The 19,929-nt window shown below is 44.2% G+C and overlaps 2 protein-coding genes across 4 annotated transcripts in view; one reads left to right on the forward strand and one right to left on the reverse strand.

The window, feature by feature from the left end:
* Positions 1 to 2,733: 2,733 nt before the first annotated feature.
* Positions 2,734 to 3,887, forward strand: bc10 (BLCAP apoptosis inducing factor bc10). Its single transcript, XM_075668629.1, has one exon. The coding sequence runs from the start codon at positions 2,873 to 2,875 to the stop codon at positions 3,119 to 3,121; it is 249 nt and encodes an 82-aa protein (XP_075524744.1). The 5' UTR covers positions 2,734 to 2,872; the 3' UTR covers positions 3,122 to 3,887.
* A 581-nt stretch (positions 3,888 to 4,468) lies between these two features.
* Positions 4,469 to 19,929, reverse strand: part of LOC142557061 (uncharacterized) — a 169,913-nt gene continuing 154,452 nt past the window's right edge. For all 3 annotated transcript variants that reach the window (XM_075668627.1, XM_075668626.1, XM_075668628.1), the window contains 3 exons: positions 18,711 to 18,772; positions 14,633 to 14,799; positions 4,469 to 12,677 (listed from right to left, as the gene is read on the reverse strand). In XM_075668627.1, the coding sequence (XP_075524742.1) occupies positions 12,483 to 12,677; positions 14,633 to 14,799; positions 18,711 to 18,772 (424 nt within the window). In that variant the 3' untranslated portion in view covers positions 4,469 to 12,482. The remainder of the gene's footprint in view (positions 12,678 to 14,632; positions 14,800 to 18,710; positions 18,773 to 19,929) is intronic.

The following is a 19,929-nucleotide window of genomic DNA, read 5'->3' on the forward strand; positions in this document are numbered from 1 at the left end:
AGACAAGAAAATCTACAAAGCAACATCCTATATACTGCTGTGACTTCATTCGGTGGAGTTTGGAGCGCTAAATTTGCATCGAAAATGTGTAACTGACGCACTTTATTAACAGTCTATCGCAATTCGTGACTGAAGCAGGGGTATCCTGGCTGTGTCCCTGCACTTTGAGTTGCATAAGTCTGCCTCGCTCTGTGACTTGTTAGCCTGCTAGCTCCGATGGTTGTGTAAACGACCCACGAAGGTATTGGTGACAGGTTCAATCCCCAGACCAGAACATCTTTTTTTTTCATCTGGGACTTGCTTTCGGTCTGAGAAACCCACGGGGTGTCCCTTGCAGCTCACTGTCATTTGGGTGGATGACAATACTCCCCTTTCCTGCTCCAAGTATGCGTGTTTTTCAATGACAACCTCCTAGAAGGACAGCACACAATGTCCAGAAAGCAAGAAACATGCTGATGCCTTTCCAAAGGTATGTGCACAGAAGCAGCAAATGTTGTACTGTTGTATATGTAATGCGCGGCACCGGTGGATCCAGGCTAGCCTCCCTCAGGGGCGCTTTCATCAATATATAGAGAAAAGGAGGGGGCGAGGGGAGGGGGGGCTCACTGCATGCTTATTACTGTGAGCGCTAAAAAGTGCTGGAACTCTCAAGGAGGGCCCGGGCACACAGGACCCACCCCCATCTGGATCCGCCAGAGGTTGGTGTGCAATTAGAAATCTAAAATGACTATGTTTATTGTTCATATCATGAGAAGCCAATAAACAAAGACACCAAGGACAACATAGGGGAAATTACTTGTACTTGCTAATTGAATTAAAGAAATGATAAATTAATGGCAATGAAAGTGGATGAAAAACAACTTGCGGCAGGTGAGAAACGATCCCACGTCTTTGCATTACAGGCCCCTGGGTTACGCATTAAAATCGGGCCCCTCGGTTAACCCCCTTTCTTCTTATGTTTATTGCTGCCAGCCCAAAGACATAAAATTAGCATGAAAAAATTAAGGGCACACATGATCAGGGGAAGTCACATTTGCAAATTCACGTCGTGAAACCAACAAATTTTATTGCTACAAATGCTTTATGGAAAACTGTTGCGATATTTCAGGCTTATATAAAAGGCAGAATATATATACATTCTTGGATAAATTTATCACCGCAATTTCACGATACTCTGAAATAATTAAGGTCCCTACTCTGAAAGTGACTATATGTATATAAGAACGGAATACAGGTGTGAAATGGCCATATTGCATTTTAATATGAAGGAGTAGAAATATGTCTACTTTGGCAACTTACAATTAAATTTCTATAACTATTAAGTATCGACTTTTGCCGTCATATTTCCTTTTTTTTTCTTTTGTAAATTCAGTTCTTGGAATTATCTGCTATATATAGTAGTCGACATATCCCTGTGCCTTATCGAAGGGGCCTATAAATTTTACGTTGATATGTGGCTATATGTGGTTGATGTAGGCGCGGATTACTATCTAGCTAACATAAAGCATATGTTAACATAAACATGTGTTAAGATTTAATTGTGCTCTTATTTTCGTAGTACCTGCAGCAACACCTGAGAGCATGCAATTGGTGCACGCATATTGATAGGCACGCTGATAGGCATGCATATTTAACGCGATTCTGTTAAACGAGATTGTGTCTCAAGATGAACCGAGATACAACCCCTCCATGTGTTTGCGCGGTCTGAAAAAAAAAATAAGAAAAACGAAGGCGCGCGCCCAGACCCTCATGTATAATATTTTCTCGACCAGGCTGACTCTATCGCAAGATAATTATACCGTGCACTGTCATTCCTGCCTGTAGCTGGCGAGCCGATAAGTCCCATGTAAACTTGCACACAGCATGATACAGTACGTGAGCATGCGCGTCGGCCGGTGATAATGGCATATCGGCCGCGTTCTAAACTGCACGACCTTCTACCAACCGATAGAAACTTAATTCGAATAACTTATATAGTCACGCGCATTAAAAAAAAAAAAAGAGAGAAATCGGAACGGCCTAGGTTGCGCGTGCTGAAGCTGCATTTATGCAGCTTTTATCTGCAGTCATACCGCTCCTACAATCTGTCTTTGTTGACGCACATAGTGATATATAAATAGACTAATTTTTTTTTCATATAACAATAATCTTTATTTGCACTGAAAAAGTAAACATAAATGGGGGGAGGGGTGACAGGCTTACCATCGGCGATGCAATCATGAGCCTTGTATATTGTGCGAGTTTTGATCAGTGGAACTTTGGTAATGATCCACTAGCCGCCGCGATTTTCCGCGCAAGTTGTCAGTACCGCATCTACTTAACAAAAATATTTCGTAAAATGGCTCAAAATATCAAAAAGAGAAAGAACCGGAGCTCTTGCACGTCTCCACTATTACAATTGTGCGGGAACACGATGTTATGCGCAAAAAGCGACACGGCTTTGAGTTTAAGCGCGGGTATCAAGTGCGCATTGATCGTTGTTTATCAAGCGGATGATAGGTATCTTAAATCGCGCGCCAAGCCTATCGAGTGCATTCGTTGCTAGACTGTTTTCGTGTATTTATAAATGTTAAGCTTTTAAAATATGTCACATACTGCGAAACGTAATGGAATTTTTATAAATTTTGTTTTATATTATCTTTTTTTTAATTATTGCTATCATACCGCTCTTTTGAAGAGCGAACCTTGCTCGCAGATTCGACGCCGCGGGCAGCCACATCGATAGCGAGGCGATCACGCTTGCCCGCCGCCATTATTGTTTTCGTCGACTTTGATAAGTGAGGCCGACTTAGCGACACGCAGGCGCCTTCGTAGACCACTCAGAAGGGCACGTATTCGACGCAGCGGGCGACCAAGCAAAACAACCGTCAACATGTACTGCCTCCAGTGGCTCATCCCGGTGCTGCTCATACCCAAGCCCATGAACCTGGCTCTGGTTCAGAATCACGTGATGTTCATGGTCCTCTACCTGACTGGATTCTTCCTCGAACGCAAGCCGTGCACCATTTGCAGTCTGGTGTTCATTGCCGCCGTGTTCCTCATCTGCTACAGCGGCATGGGGAACTGCATCTTCTCGCTGTTCGTCAACTGCAACTCGGTGACGTGCGAGCCGGGCACGTAGCGTTGCGTCGTACCCTTTTTTCGTCCGCCTGCCCCTCCCCCCACCAGCCCCCTCGCCCTTTACCTCCCAACAACCTCGGCACCTCCGCGGTATTCGCCGCTCGCCGTCGACTTCTGCACCTGTGGAAATGTAACGGAGATCTTAAAATGGTGGACGTCCTTACTACAACTACGCATTCACGGGACTGCCTGTCGAGCCGCCCTCCCAACACCTCCCCCCTCCTCTGAAAAAAAAATGCACGCGTTATGGCGCCCATACTGCAGTACAGTTGTTGGACTCGAAGCGCTTGCGTAGTTTCTGGACGGATGAGTTTTGTTTATCGCCAAGCGAGGGAATGAGCAGAAGAGAAACTTCCAGTCTTCCCCGTGTCTAGTGTGTGGACTCTTTGCAAGTCGTCTGCGGCCTGCCTTCTAAACGCTGTGTGTACTTCCAACACAGTGCGCCGGGCTCGACTGCAAGTTCAGCTGGCCTACGCCCGTTTTCATCAAAAAACGCACTACCCTGTTTAACGTCGCAGTTTCCTACGACGACTCTATCGTAACTTTTTTATGTCCTCTCGCTCCCTCTGACTTTCCTGAGCCCATTGTTTTCCGCAGTTCTTTTTTTTTCCTCTTCATTACTACAAAAAAAAAAAAAAAAAAAAAACCCGGGGACTCGGAAGCGACAGCTGTGACTATCGTGGGCCGTTTTCATTTTTTTTTTTTTTGTTTGCATTTTGGCGTGGACAGCCGTGTTGCTCTCTAAATAAAAGTGTTGTGACAGATTGCCGGAGACTTGTCAGTGCACCCGCCGACGCTGCAAACGCGTGCCGGTTTGGTGTTGCGTCAGCGCAGTCGCTCTCGCTGGCCCGTGAATCGTACGCACTTAACTGCGCGCGGTGGCTGTGACCGCGGATGGAACTGGACGTCGTTTGGCCTATTTGAATGCACATCCGCGATCACCGTCGGCAGCTGTGTTTGCCGCTGTTGCAGCTAGCTGGCATGAGAGCTCTTGGTGTGTGCGCACCCTCCTGATGCACCCATCATTTGTTTGGCGGTAGTACTGGGGCAGTATTCTGCGAACTGCTTAGTAGAACCTTGAAGTATGGCAAAAAGCCGATGTCGGCCACATACGAAAGCGCTTCTGGCAGTAGAGAAAAGCTCAGTTATGAGAACATGAGCAAGTGTGATAATTTTCCTTAAAGAAGTATCATTCCTGCATTGTGACACGGTTATAGTTACAGTAGCGATGTTACTGTTACATTTTACATGTCGTTTTATTATGCTATGAACCCTTCAGTGTCACTTGGGTTTCAGTGACACCCAATCTTGCTGGCAACCAAATGCATCTTCAGAATGTAATGCATAAGAGACAAAGGGTAAGGCAGTGCATAATGTGCTAACTTGTGCCTTTCAATCTTGCAATGGTGTATCTGATGCTCCTTAAATTAGTGCCTAGATGAAATGTTAAATAGCCCCGTAAAAAACTGCTGGTGCAATGGTCACCATGGAATTCGCTTAAGATATAATTTGTCTGTTGTACAGGCGCATAAATGGGCCCACTGCTGCACATTGTTGCAAATCCACTGTCATGCCCTTCAATATATATATTTTTTCTTTTTTGAACATTTGGGATTATTTCACAAAAGAACAAAAGCAAAGTTCCTGATTGCACAAGCATTATTTCCTCTGAATCTGTTTTGTGACGTATGACCTGAAAAATGATCTTTGCAGCATCAGGCTTTCTTCAGCTGCACTTGAAATTGACACAGATGGCCATGTAGGAAAAACCATTGTAAGGAACATTTATTAACATCCTTTGGATTTTCAATATGCTGGGGTTATCTTCGCAACAACGTCGAGCGCTTCGTGGATAACCGCCAGTAGACGGTTGCAATACTGCTGCAAGGGACTATTGGATTTTTGTTTTTGCAGAGACGTTGCGCACATTCTTGAGGCGCGCTGCACGCAAAGCAGTGCCGCAGATTTTTAATTTTTTTTCACCTAAGCCTATGCGAGCATTTCATCGAATACAGTGTGGCAAGATTGTTCTCTTGACCAGCCTTTCCAAATTTCACAAAGCCCATTGACTACCAGGGCTTTGTCAGCTATAGCGGTCGTGAGGTGCCAAAAAGACACTATCTCTGTAAAAGACTTGATCCTTCTAGCTGCTCGATAGAGCAGGCGAGGGGTTTAACCCTAATTCAAAAAAAGTGGAAAGCTCATTGGCCAGAGAAAAAAATGGACAAAAAGGAGGGGCTTCCAAATGGCAAGGAAACTATCAGTGCCAGATATGGTGCCTTTGCTGTCAAGTTAGTTCATATTAAGAACACGAAATCTGCATCGTTCACAACTCTTCATTTCAGTCAGTGTTGCTTGGGCAAAATCACTGCCGTATACTTGAAGTATCATAGACAGCAGGGAGACAGCTCATCACACTGGCTAAGCTGTATTGTCACTTCAGCTAATATGATGGTATCTGCCACCACTAGCAAAAAAAAAAAAAAAAACACGCTAGGAATTCTTAGAAGTGGCTGGTCATTATTTTTGGAGAAGGGATGCTGTTTTCTCTCTCCTGATCACAACATCATGTTAAATACTACCCTGCTCCTTGACAATGCTAAAGCAGCGTCCGGATAATGTATGCAATGCGAAGAGAGTCCCTCGTTTCCATGCACCCCTGTTCATTCTGTTGAAATCATACAGGCTACAGCAGGTGCAAGTGAAATTTACTAGAAGCCATGCAGCACCTGTAAGCACTGGGACTTGAATTAGAAGCTGAATAGAGGGAGGAGCTCCGTCCGGCTTTGCCCTCCATGGCTTTGAAACATCATGAGTGGCATGCAACTATTGGACCAAGGAACAGCTCTTCACAACAGCATCCCGTTGGAATATTTGGTGACAGTTCTGTGATTAAATGAAATTCAAGAGAACACTACACAAGAATAGTGAACGAACAATGGCACGTGCACATGTGTGTCCTGTGTAGTGTCATCTCTGCACTGCTCAATCAGTGCAGCTCTTGCCAATACTGCAGAGGTCTGCACACTCCACAAAGGCTTGTCGTAATGTCACATAGCCTCTGTGAGGGCCGCCTTAAGGCAAAGTTGTAAGGCCTAATGGAAAGGTCTCTGTGAAAGAAAATACCTTCATAAGACCTCTGCCTGAAGGCCTTCATAAAGTGCACAGGCCACAGCATCAATTGCAAGAGCTGTATTGTGATTAAGCAGTGCAACAGGACATCACATTGGAGCATTTGTTTTGTCTCTCTTGTTGTGTTCTCTTGCACTTTGTTCAAGCAAGGCAGAGTTGATAAAGCTTTATGGAAGTCTTCACAATAGGCCTTGTTGTGATGGCCTGTGTGAAGGGCTTCGTGATGGCTCTGCCTGCCATAGTACACGTTGCTCTATTCTACACAAATTTAGAAAAAGGCCTTAATTTTCCTTGACCATTTGGAAGCCCACTCAATGACTAGAGAGCCTGCAAAACAGCTTTCATAAAAGGTCCCTTGAAAGTTGGTTGTAACAGGAGCACGTATAGGAGTTTATTCTGCACTGTGCCCGGCATGGCTAACCTATTGTAACATTCCACTGTCGTGTTTGCGTTGTTCAGTGTGCTCCCTGCATATTCTTGTATATACAGTCTTGCTCTGCTGTTTTTATGTTTTTTTTTTAAAACACCAGCCTTGCAGTGTAGGAGAGAGACATTCACAAGCATGGTACAAAGAAGCCCAAACCATGGTCATACTGTGCGTGGTCGGAACACAACTAATAACCGATATCGCTTCTACACCAACCGCGGTGACGGCAGCATGGCATTTGGCATTGTGCATCATAACAGTGATGGAACGAAATGAGAAACCTGTCACATATTTGCTTGCAATCTCGATCAGCTTGCAAAAACAGCGGTGGCCGGGTTTACAGTTTGGTTCAGATGTTGACCGCAAATGTGATGGCCAGAGAGAGAGAGAAACGAAAGAAAGGAACAAATTAACCTACGACATCTGTGCATACCATCGGCGCTGGAATACATTCATTGGCGTGAAGTCCGGCTTCAGTATTGTACAAGCCACACTCAAGAACACAGTTTTAAGTAAAGGCCAATGTACGTATGCGACAAAACAAACAAACATACACATCGCTTCCCATGTTTGTTACAGTGGGGGGAGGTTGTGAAGCGCCTTGTGGACAAACTTAAGCTTACATGTCTTTGCATGGTGATTCCTTTGACAATATCTCGTTTCACTTCCAGGAAGTCGGAGGAATGTCACAGTTCACCTTGAAGGGCAAGAACGCTTGCTCAGCAGTTGCTAAACAGGCGTCCGTTGCTTGACTAGAAGATCCTACACTTGCGATCAAAACAACAGAAGCCTCCCGAGATAGTACCTGCATCGCCTCGTAAGAGAACAAAAAATCTTGTATAACTAGCACCGTGCTAACAAACAAAAACAAGAATATAGTTTACAGAAGGACAATACTGGCTCACCAGGAAGTCAAGGAAATGGCGGTTATGTAAGGCTAACGGCGAGGGGAACGGGTGTTCTGGAAGAGGAAGCCAGGCCTGCCTACAGCTGTGCAAGAGCGGTCATATGTTTGAAATGCATAATAATACTTGCATGAAGAATGTACAGTTGATTTGCATTAATTCAAACTCCCAGCGACCACGGATGTTTCATTGAATTATTTGAAATTGAATGACCTATGGTACAATATACAAAACACAACTAATTGTGCTTTTACAAACAGATGTACGCATACAGTAATTTTATGTGTCACCCTGCAGGTATCCAAACTAAATTAATTTGGACGTAAAGTTAACAGACACTTTGCAAGAAAGGAGCAAGGAGATTAATTAAGAAAGCCCCTGCTAATGCACATTCAGAGTGTCATGGGGCACAAATGAGCATTTGTCTTTGGCATCATCTCAGCGACATCTGTGAACCTACACTAAGGCTTGCATACCAAACATTGTTTTTATTGTTCGCACCTTCGGATGCCCTCTTGTTGGCAACTTTTGGCCATACTGCTTAGGGATGCCTAAAGGTTTAGTTGAACTGATGTCTGAATTCGCCTACAAGGCCCAAACGCCGTTCGACACATTTTACTTGAGCTTGGAACTAATGAGCATAGTAATTAACACTTTAGTAATCGGTTTGCTGAGCTATGGAAAGCTGAAGCTTCACTTCAGCATTTCAGAAAAACTACTACTGGCTCTGCATTAAGTATCCCACGCTTAAATCAGCATTTCAGGGTATTAAACTCGGCGTACCAAAAATGGTACATTTGGCATTGTGGGTTTAAGCGGCCTCAAAGTGCACTAAAAATATAGCAGGCAAAGTAACATTTAAAGAGTTGCATAATTTAACTGCTATTTTGAATTATTGCAAATCAACTGTATTTCATCAAACAAGGTTCGGCTGGAGTGCTACACACGTTAGGCCTCCCCAAAAAAGTAAGCTTTTCTATGTAACAGAACAGGACGCTGCACAACATAAGCCTTAACTTTCCATTCTTTCCCAATCACCACTACAATTATCGTTCAAAGCTACAAAAGTAAGCAGAAATAGAGGTGAACTTGTGCTGCAAATGCAAATGTCTGGCTATTAAAAGGTGAGACACAAGGCCGAATCGTGGCGTGATGCCACATTTAGTACACATTAGTTCACGAGTTCCCACACAGGCCTCCTGTGAGACACTTATCAGCTTTCCTTTAGGCCAGGCATTTGCACAGTGTGGGTGAAAGTCACGCAGTGAGGCTACTTTCAGCTAAAGAAAAGCAGTAGTAGCGGATTTGGAAAGCTTTCAATAGCACGTCCAAGTAAGCAGTCTTGGAACGTATAAGCTCGAAGCAACCCCTCCATGCTGTTAACAGCTTAGAGTTAACTGGGGGGTTTCAAAATGTGCCCGCTTCTCTACAGACACTGCATAAAAGACAGAGCTCAGAAGTCATGAACAAGCCTTGTAAAAAGTCTCACAACCACTCGACAGTTGTAAGTTTGTTCCAGGGGCTTTGTTTTCTGTCAGTGGATTTGCGTTTTCGTCATTTACATGGCCATTATTTCTCCCCATAAGGCGACCGGTAACAGAGCAGCTTAACACTCTGAAGGTTAGTCTTTCAAAACTGCTGGCCAAGCTTTTTTGGCAACGTGGGCAACTTGCATTTACAGAAAAGAGGAAACTAGGAGATAACTCAAGGCTCATACGACAACTTTTTTCAAATGCCTATCGCTTTCTGAAATAAAACTGATGCAACTTAAGATGCGCGAAAATCTTTGAAATGGTTATCACATTCTCAAACAATTTGAAAAAGCTATGCTTCTCTGATGACATGCCAGAACCCAACTCCACTGAAGGTGCCAGCAGAGAAAGGACGAGACCCGCACCCTGTCTGGGGGCACATGCTTTCATCGCTACAAGGAGACTCGTTTGGTAGTTTCCTCCTGAAGCGATTGAACAACAATCTACGCACTGATATACTTCTATTGCACCGACTTAAACATTGCAAAATGGCAACATAAGGGAACCAACAAAGTGAACCACTTTGTTCATTGAGTACACGATAGACCTTCCATGAGGAGAGAAAACTGGACACCGCTGCTCCTATTTTCAGGCGGCCGTGTGATACAGCAGAAGGAGCCGAGAGCTGTGCCTTGGATGTACACTGCAGTCGGCGCGATGACAAGTGTGAACCACGGCACAAGAAGTGCAGCTACCAAGTACATTTACTTCCAGAAGTGGAAGGAATTCGAACCAATTAAGCACCTCACTTCCTCTGCACATGTGCGTGCATGCCAAGCTTACTACGTGACAAGGGTAGAGGCTCAGCCTTGGTGGTAAAACAGGTTCGCAGGTTTCAATACAAAACTGCAGAGGTGCACAGAACAAAATTTCTAACTTCAACAGATGGTTTATTGGTATGGGCACATGCATGCATGTGTGCATGTATGTATGCTGTCTGTGCATATGTATACACCATTCCCATTTTCAATAGAACATTTGTTGAAGGCAGTGCTCTTTTGCGTCCTTCCTGTCTATCCCTTCAATTCTGAACTTAAATGCCTGTGAAAAACTGGGTGTTAAGTGTACCAGTAAAAATTTGCCATGAACATGTACACTCTCTGCAAATATGAAAGGGAACACAGCTAGACTTGTGTTCAAAACCAATAAGTTTCCTTGCGTGCACTTGTAATGAGGAAGAAGTTCCATGAGTGGAATGCTTCAACAGGAGAACAACGTAAGAAGTAGCAGTGAGTAAAAGTTCAGACTCGCATGTTCGCGAGAATTGCTATTTTGACTCGGAGGAAATACTCCCACTCACATTGGCAGAGAGTGCACGCAGGGCAGGAAGTCTACTGGTCTGCCAGAGCAGGCAGTCTGGCTGGAACTAACTTTCACTTCTGAAAATCAAATTGGTCAACAGACACAGTCTTGCAATGTGCCGTGGTTCTGGTTCACAAGTGTCACCTGCAGTGCACAACTAAGATGCAGCATCACCGACTAGCCCCACTCAATGCTCTGCTGCAGAGGGCTTCAAATATCTTCTGCTCCGCAACAGAAGGAAAAAAAAAAGAAAGAGAGCCTGAGAGCCACACAACTTGCAGGTAGATGAATCTGCATTATAAATTGGTCGTTTTGGGGGAAGGAAGGTGGGAAATGGAAAGCCTGAGCAAAGTTTGGGGTGGGGGGAAGGGGGGGTTGTACCATGTTTGAAACGCTTCAAGGTGGGTTGGGTTGCGGGATAACAGGAAAAGGATGGATGGGAGCTGAGCCTGGGTTCACTGAGCCCTGTCGAGTCTTTCTACCGCAAATCGTCGAACAGCGCACGAAGGTCGGCTTGCAACATGTCCCACCTTGAAACCTCCCCCCAACCCCCCAGATGTGCGTGAGAGAGAGCCCGTCGGAGTGTTCCAGCGCACAAAAAGCGCCGCGCGTGTCTGCCTATGTTAGAAACGGCACAAAATGCTCGGAAGGAAGGGGGTCGGTTTTAGCGTGGCACGCATGTAGGAGCATGCCGCCGTCTCTATTGTACTGCAAAAAAACAATGCAGCACACGCATACACACAGAAGCGCGCGGAACATTTAAACGCACAGTCCTCTGTCTGAGAAAACTCAACAATAAGTGGCGGGTGGCCCGAAAGATGAACCTGAGGGGGCGCCATCACGTGTCTGAGGTTTTCAAAGAAAAAGAAAACAAACAAACGATATGAAAGACGACAGAAAAAAATGAGTGAACAAACACAAAAACGTCACTGCATACACCAGACACCACACTACAACAACCTGTCCCATCAAAATCTTGTGCAGGAACACAAAGGAAACCAAAGAGGGAATGGGTTTGCACAGTAACCTTGCCCTCCCCTGGCAGGGGAAAGCTTGCAACTAAAACGAAAAGTAACTGTAAGTGGGCGAGGAGTGTCCCACCGAGAGTGAGTACAAGTGCAAAAAGGGAGGGGCAAGGTGCGGGCACAAGCGTCTGTCTGAAAGCCGGGCCTGCCAGACACTGGCACACATAAAACTGTGCGCAGCTGAATTAAACGCCATGGCACTCTCTCTCCCCAGTGTCCAGCTGTCCTGCCCAGCGTTCCTGATGCAGTCGAGGAGAGGAAACCAGAAAAGGAAAATGAAACAGGCAGGTCTCCAGTTCTGCCAGAGGCTACACTACTACACTCGAGCACGGTCCCCTTGTGTTCCATCGTTGCCGACATGTCGGCAAATGATATGCACTTGTGGAAACAGCACGAGCGCGCATGCGCCAGCGCCACTGACTCTTGGAAGATGGCAGCCTCTGTTGTGGTTCGGGAGGGGGTGGTTTGTGGTGCGTCCATTGCATGTCTTGCCAACTGGCTATCGCGGCTTGCTTGCCAGCCATTTGCCGGACTTGGGGCTCGAGCAGCCTCGCACCGGGGCAGCCAATAAAACAGCGCCCGCATCGATGGAGGCGGGGGAAACAGCGGGTGTGGGGCTTTATGCGGAAGCACTCGCGCAGAGCGTGGTATACGAAATGGAAGGTGACGTCGGGTGGGTGAGGAAGCCTTATTGCTGGCAGAACGAAACCCAAGAGAGGGCGGCAGGTGGTCTCTTCCGAGCATTTGGGGCACGCTGTGTAGTGTAGGTGTCACACTTGCTGCTGCTGCTGCTGTTGTTCTGGTCCGGGCGAGCGATGATGATGCCCTCTTCAAAACAGAGGTGAAGAAGTGCGCAGCACGGAGCTCGGGACAACAAAGACGAAGGCTGTAGAGAGGGGAGCTAGTAGCAGTTCGTGTTCAGGTACGCGTGGTGACCGCCTCGCGCCATTGAGCTTGTTGAGCCGAGAGGGTTTCCCGAGTCTTCTTCGGCTTCGGCGAAGAGAGGGGCGTGTGGCAGCGGCGGATGACGGGCGTGGCTTCAGGCGGCACTGCCCTTGCGCGACGGGGAAGGCAACTGGGCCAGCTTTCGGAACAGCGGGGAGTTGACGAACCGCGGGTACGAGTCGCGGTGCATGAGGGTGTAGATCTGCAGCTGTGCCTCATCGAAGGTGTGCGGCGTGGGCTCCACCATGTTTCGGTTTATGATCTCCCGCACGCGAGAGTCCAGGCTCACCTGCAGTCAAGTGCGAAAAGGCAGGGGAAAATGGCAGTTTGTGAACAGGCTGCACATGAATAAACAATGTCTGCGTTGTGGCAGATACACAGCACATTCACCAAATGCAGCATCTACTACAATATTTCATGAAGTCAACGTGATACTGGATGAAGAAAATGACATGGCTGCTTTGACGATTACTGCCAGTTAACATTCAAGACGACAACAACATGCCTTTTATATCTAGCTGTCTCAAATCTAAAGTGGTTCTGTCTAGTTTAACGTCAACAGCTATTTACATAACGACACTGACACTTGTATCAGGGGTTCATAGATGTCCTCAGGCAATAAGCTGTGTGCAATGTGGTTCAATCCTGGTAAATTGTCCACAGATTATCTGAATTCTGACAGAGCTTACTGTGGGGATACACGCTATCCAGTTCCATTGACAAAGATACATTACAAGAGCTGAATTCTGAAGAGTGAAAACACAACTTTGCTTTTAAATTAATGTTGTTTTTGAAGCTGCAATGATTTGTTTTGACTTAAGGAGCTTCAGCCAGCAAGATAGTAGGAAGAGGCATTATCCAGTGAAGCCCACTAATGATTTGGGATAAACCTAAGTGCATGTTCTGGTATAAATTTTTTATGTGTATGTATTAGAGGTGTATATATTTTTCGCCAGTTTCTTTTCTCTTTTTTACTGAAAAATGAAAAGTGCTAAAAGAGAAGCACTTTTGGTGCAACATACCAACACATCGGTGACAGCATCAGCAATGCCATCTGGTCTGATTTCACCAAATTCTAGAAATGTAACGCTTATTCATGGTATGCAACACCATAATATATATGGCCTATTTTCAAGCAACACAACCATTGGCAGCAAAAAAAAAAAAAATGTTGTAGTACTGGTTGCACCAGAGAGAGTTTAGGGTTCCGAATGAACATGATGTCTAAGCAATTAATCTCCTGATGAAAGTAGGCATAGTTTCGCTGCTTTTCTGTTCCCCTGTTCCAGATTATATATGTGGAGCCTAGATCTGTACAAATATGAGAAGATATTCGCATGGATTAACACATTTGACATTGTTCAAGCGAATTGACTTATAGTGTCATGTGGTGCAATAGTGTCACCTTCCGAATCCAGCAGTTTCAATACTGCCACACTCCTCTACCAAACTAATAAGAATTAATAAATTTTGTCGCACTTAAAGCTATCTGGTAGTCATGGTGACACAAATCCTTCAAAAGTGCATCATGTTTGCCCCAGGACAACAAGTGTCCATAAATGTTATTGCTTCAAACCTTCTTGATATTAATGATGGCGTACTATTCAGGACTGCAGCACCCCGTACCCTACAAAAATGGTTCGCAAAAGCTGGTACATTTAAAGGCTAGTGGCACACCATTCAAGAGTGTATTAGACCTGCACAGAAACAAAAACAGCCCATAAATGCTCTTGCATTTTAAATTTGTATGATGTTACAGTATTCAGTACTTCACCATTGGTGTACCCAAACACAATTTGTTCATTAATTTTATTGTTTAACCCTTTCTGTGTCAAGCTTTTTTTGGAGGTAGCGACCTCCAGCGTCGTTTTTTTTCCTCAGATATTATAAAATGAATGCAATTATTTTTGGTTACGCAGAAGGGAAAAATTGATGCTAATAATGGCAAATGCTCTCTAGGTATTGTGCTCACATGCCTATCTGCCATAAGTGACATGGCAGGACAGAAATGCGAAAACGTATTGGTACTTCAGTGACAACGAACGGGTTAAAGCTAGCTATATGATGGTTGCACAACATTCAATGTTGCAGCACCCCTGAACCAAACAAAAGTGGTCCTTGAATACTACTGCATTTAAAGTTGCATAGCTATTACGGTGGCACATCATCAAACACTGCATCACCTGTGCACAGGAACAAATCCAGTCCATAAATGCTATTGCATTTAAAGCTGTGGCGACCCACCTCCTTAGGGGACAGGATGGAAATGTAGTCTTCGTAGATGGCGCGAGCTTTCTCCTCAATCAGCTCCGGGTTTGACTCCTTCTTGAGGTCCTCGCAAGCCAGCCAGAACAGAATGTTCTCTTCGCTGTACTCGCATTTCAAAAAGTCCCTAAACACCTTGCGACCAGCTGAAACAGATTGAAGAGAAGGGTTGAGGCAATGCCCAGAGCTTGCAAGAACACGAGGAACAGGTGAAAAAGATTTCCTTCTCAGTAAACCCCCCTCAATATTGTTGTTTTGTGTGTGGGTATGTGCGCATGTGCATGTAGTGTGCAAATCACGTCGCTACAGCTACAGCGGTAGCTGCAGCAAGTTATCGAACCCTTATGTACTGAATGTAAATTAGGAGGGACAGGTACAAGATGCTTTTCCAGTAAAGCCGGTGGCTCATCCGCAACAAAAATTTCGTAGAGAGGTGACATTTCACAGCGTATTTGCCTTACAGTTTAAAGTCAGTGTCTGTAAGTTTTGCATATCGTCTTCCACTGAATTGCTCCATGGGGTTCTCAGCTTCCTTCCAAATTTCTCTGCTATCCAACTTTTTAAAAATTTATTAAATGTATGTAAGGAGATGGCACCGGCTACCCGTCTGCTTCTGTGCAATAAAAAAAGAGGAACACCTTGAGAAGAACAAAGATGTAGCGATACAAAAAGCACTCAAGAGTGAGTTCTTGTGAGTAGTTCAGAAGTCGTGAGATAATTAAGCTACAAGTTCACAATCAATGTTCACAATCTAGAACACAAGCTTAATACAGTCAGAGTGAAATAAAGAAAGAATGAAAAAAAATTAAACTAGGACATGGCAACCGCCACAATATGCTATACACCATAATGCAAGATCATGCAGTGAACATACAAGAACACATCTCTGGGATCGTCGGCTCTATGTTGCCACAAGTGTTTCAAATGTCAATGCACATGCCTCTATAAGTGTATATAGAAGTCATAAGTGCAACATCTTCCAAATTATTTCTAAGTCTGCAATAATTTTCTGCAATTTTTGTTCCTTCAAGAACCTCTGCAGATCCACATACTGTCCTTATGTGTGGGGCTTCTGTTGGCCACCACCCAAGAGTTTCTCAAATGGCAGCAATCGTCCATCCAGAATCTTCAGTTTTGTTTACAGCTTTTGTTGGTAGGCTGAGTATTTGCAAACATAAAAGAAAGTGTTCTATACCTTCGTTGTACCCTCCACAGGAACAAGCTAAGCTATTATCTTTTCCTATCCTGTATCAAAAGCACCTCTGTTTCTATATACCACGCGCGCCTTGATCGGTATGGTGAACCTCATAGGTGAATCTATCCTGAATAATGTTGAAGATTTGCCCCATTATTAAGCCAAGTCTCCCTCTCATAATTCCAACACAGATTTTGTTAACAGCACAATGTCGATCCCTTTTTGATAAAGGAAGGAGCAAAGTTTCATCCTTAATTACTATGTGCCTCACATCCTAAACCATAATTCTATGCAATTCCTCAATGACTTGGCACCCAATGGAGTATACTGTATAATGCTGTTCCTCTTTTGCAATGGTGCAAGCCTTCTGTATCTCGTGTACCAAAGCATCTGTCACTGTGTAAAATCTGATGTTTCTTAGGCAGCGTACACAGTGACGCTTTAATATCGTTTAAAACTACCCAGAGCAAATAGGGATAGCCCATATCCTAGTTGACATTGAGATTAAAATATGGAGCTGGGCAAGCTGTGTAATGCATAGGGCAGATAACCGGTGGACCATTAGAGTTACAGAATGGGTGCCAAGGAATTAAGGCAAGCACAGTCGAGAACGGCAGAAAATAAGGTGAAGTGATGAAATTACGAAATTCGCGGGTGCAAGTCGGAATCAGCTGGCGCAAGAGAAGGGTAAGCGGAGACCTGATAAACTGAACTGATAAAAGTGATAAACTGAACTGATAAATCTGATAAAACTGATAAACTGAACTGATTAAGTATTCTAAAAAAACTCCATTTCTATTAATTTCACAGCAAGAGGTTAATTACTGGAATGCAACAGGAAGGGAAAATTTCCATTTCATGCCAATTTACAATTTCATGCCAAAACTCCAGCGTCAGTGAGCCATAGATTACAATTGTATTCTCTTGATATTTGGCCAACTGTGACGCAGTATATGTTCTGGGAACTTGCTAACTTTGGTGTTTGACTCTCTTGGAATTCGATGCAGTCCATCTTTACCAAAACAAAGTTAACCAGGCCCAAGCAGATAGTGTCACAATCCATTACGAGCTGTTGAAGAAACTTCAGAACAGTGTCGCCACCAATATCTGGCTTTTACGTCTTTTTTGGTATACGTAGCTGAATTAAGTGTACTTCAGCTTACTTTTTTATTTAGTGTCCTTTATTAAGACACAACTGGTTTGGGTATGTTTGGTCGTTGCGATCATTATGCTCATAGTGTATTAGAGAAAATAACTGAAAGACAGAGACTAGAGGCATTTCGCTTTCGGTGGTAGTTCTATTCTTTCATTGTTTTTGACAGCAGTGCCTTGCCTCGGGCATATTACTCAAGTGGCTTTGTGTCGTTCGCATATACTGCATGAGAAATAGGTTGTCAATTTTGTTCTTGTGATGCAAGTATGCATAGGCACAGAAAGTTTTCATTTTTCCGGAGGGGGCTGGGGCCCAGCAAGCTTTTCAACCCTCCCCCCCCCGCCCACATGCACACACATACACACACACACACATACATACATATATATATAAAAGTTGCACTTGAAGCAATTTCGTGTGACCTCGAAGAATTGTTCACTGAAGTGACGACTTTATATGAGTATTTACAAATTATGAGACAATTCAATTTCACAGCCCGAGTCCTCTCGCATCACCAAGAATCTGGTGCCTCTCGATGGTGTAATCTTCCTTCGTGTAATTGTCTTATACTTCATACTTCGCTATCACTAATACTGCTTCGCCTTTCTGGCAAAACTTCCTCTCTCTCCCTCTCTTTACTGTGAGTTCGAGTATAAGTGCAGGTATAAGTATAATAGCAGGTGACTGCTATTGATTCAGATTTCAAGTGAATCCGACTTGGTCTCATTTCGGTTGCTGACTGAAAATATATATAATTAAGACCTTTGCATGCAAGTATCGATGTTTCCATCCCTGAGGAATGTTTTAAATTATTAAAAGAGTATTTTTTTTCCATGAGCCATTAGCTTTGCTTAATGGAAAGAGAAGCAATACTGAGACACATATCATTCCCGTGCATTTCGCACACCACTGATAAGAGACTCTGCTGAAGGGGTCGCTGAAGTCTGCAGGTTCTTTTCGGGGTCAAAAAAGCATGCAAGGCGATTTCAAGTGAGGTGAACATACATTAACATATTCATTCTCTAGGCATAAGCTATCGATACCATTAGAAGTAACCATTAATTGGCGACCTCCTTCTCTTCAAAAATATAATAAATTTTGTACTGTGTATATATAAATATATTTTGTCTGTGCATGGTGTTTAGAGTGAGAAAAAAAACATGTTGAAGTGAGAAAATACGAATGAGGTAGCCGCCGCTGGTGCTTCTAGTGCACTTGTCCTTCTATTGTCAGGATTTGCAGAAATAAAGCAAAAGTATGAATTGAAAGCCATGCACATCTGTGCAAACAATGATGCACTAAGCCTCTAGTCACAATAAAATTTTAAGTGAAAAGGTAGAGGCAAATCAAAAGAAAGCGCGAGTGATGTGGTTGACAGAACTGTGGTAATAATAAAATTTTAGGGGTTGGGGGCTTCCCCCCCCCCCAGGAAATTTCAGAGGGGGCTTGGGCCCTGGAGCCTCCCCGTAGTCGGCACCTATGCAAGTACATATGGGAGTAAAGGAATGGTGACCACATTCCTAGATGCAGAATGTTTGTAATGATGTTTGTAATGATATTTGCAACGACATTAAAGCCACAAAAATATGCCAGAACTTAATCTTGAACTGAACAGCCAAAATTATTTTGCTCCCTGAAAAGAACATGCTCTTCTATAGCAGGACTCACAAATTAATCGCTGCTAAGAGGAACATGTCAAGTGGACGTACCTGAACATTTCATGAGCTTCTCAAATGAGTCCCCCCATGTCCGAATTTCCTCCAACGTAGGGCTGCAATGATAAGAAATGCATGATATTACCGAACAGTGCATGCATGCTTTAGCTCCAAATGTTACAGCCGCAAATGAAAAAAAAAAACACATTCCTGAAGCAAACTAAAATATTTCTGTGTAAGGTATGCCTCATGTTGTTTTTAGTGGTATTTACTGAAATTTCATCTGCTGAATACTTCTTTCTTTAATGTTACAACTGGCAAGCAAACTTAATTTACTGCATTCATTGAAGCTATCAACACAGCGCATGCACATGTGTCAACGCTTGGTGGGCTTGGTTCATGCTTATTGAGGCAAAATAAAGACGTGAAACAAAGCGAAGCGAGTGACAACCTTTCCTCTCCTGGTCTGAGTTTGTTTTGTGTCCCATTACACCCCCAGTAAGTGTGAATCAACTGGCCTAACAAGTGTTGATATGCTACATTTCTTTCATAGGGGGCGCCCTGCTTGTTGTTCTTCTCGGTCTTCTATAGAGCTTTTTTTGCTAATAGCACAGACGCTCTTTCCTATCCTGGTCTTACTTCACTTTGCTTTGCGCCTTATTACACCGCAACATGTACAGGCGCCGACAAAAGTGGTATACTCCACGCAGCAGGAGCCAGAGCAACGGCAAATTGAATCGCAACGCCATCTACAGGCAGCATCTGGGATCAAGACAGCCAATGGGTGCCCTTTATTATCTGCAGGCATGTCGATCCCAGATGCCACCTATAGATGGCATCGCGATGCAGTGTGCCACTGCTCCGACTCCTGCTGCGTGTAGTATACCACTTTTGTCAGCGCCTGTACATGTGCATGTAGAGCAGCAGTGCCAGATATGACATTGACGCCACTAATAAGGCGTTATTTGGTGGTGGGACTTGACCTATCTAGTAGAATTCCAGAAGTATACAATACACAAGCCTAGCTCAATCAATCTATTGTTTTTTTCTAGTGCTCCTCTGGGCCAGCACGGCTTCACGTGGACGCAGTTAAATGTGTGAGAACTGAATGAATACTTTCTTAGAGTGAACAACACCACACAGCTGTCAATGTGGTGAGACCAGTATGGGCTGAGAGAGAAACGAGAGATGAAACAATAAATCTTAACCTAATAGTGGTCATTTACATTTTCACAGCCCCGAGCTTGGGCACTAGGAAGCAAGGGATCGGAGG

The sequence above is a fragment of the Dermacentor variabilis genome, chromosome 9, assembly GCF_050947875.1.
Source record: "Dermacentor variabilis isolate Ectoservices chromosome 9, ASM5094787v1, whole genome shotgun sequence".
Lineage (NCBI taxonomy): Eukaryota > Metazoa > Arthropoda > Arachnida > Ixodida > Ixodidae > Dermacentor > Dermacentor variabilis.

Excerpts from the sequence above, each read along its gene's own strand:
- bc10 (XM_075668629.1), top strand. The coding sequence starts at position 2,873 with ATGTACTGCCTCCAGTGGCTCATCCCGGTGCTGCTCATACCCAAGCCC.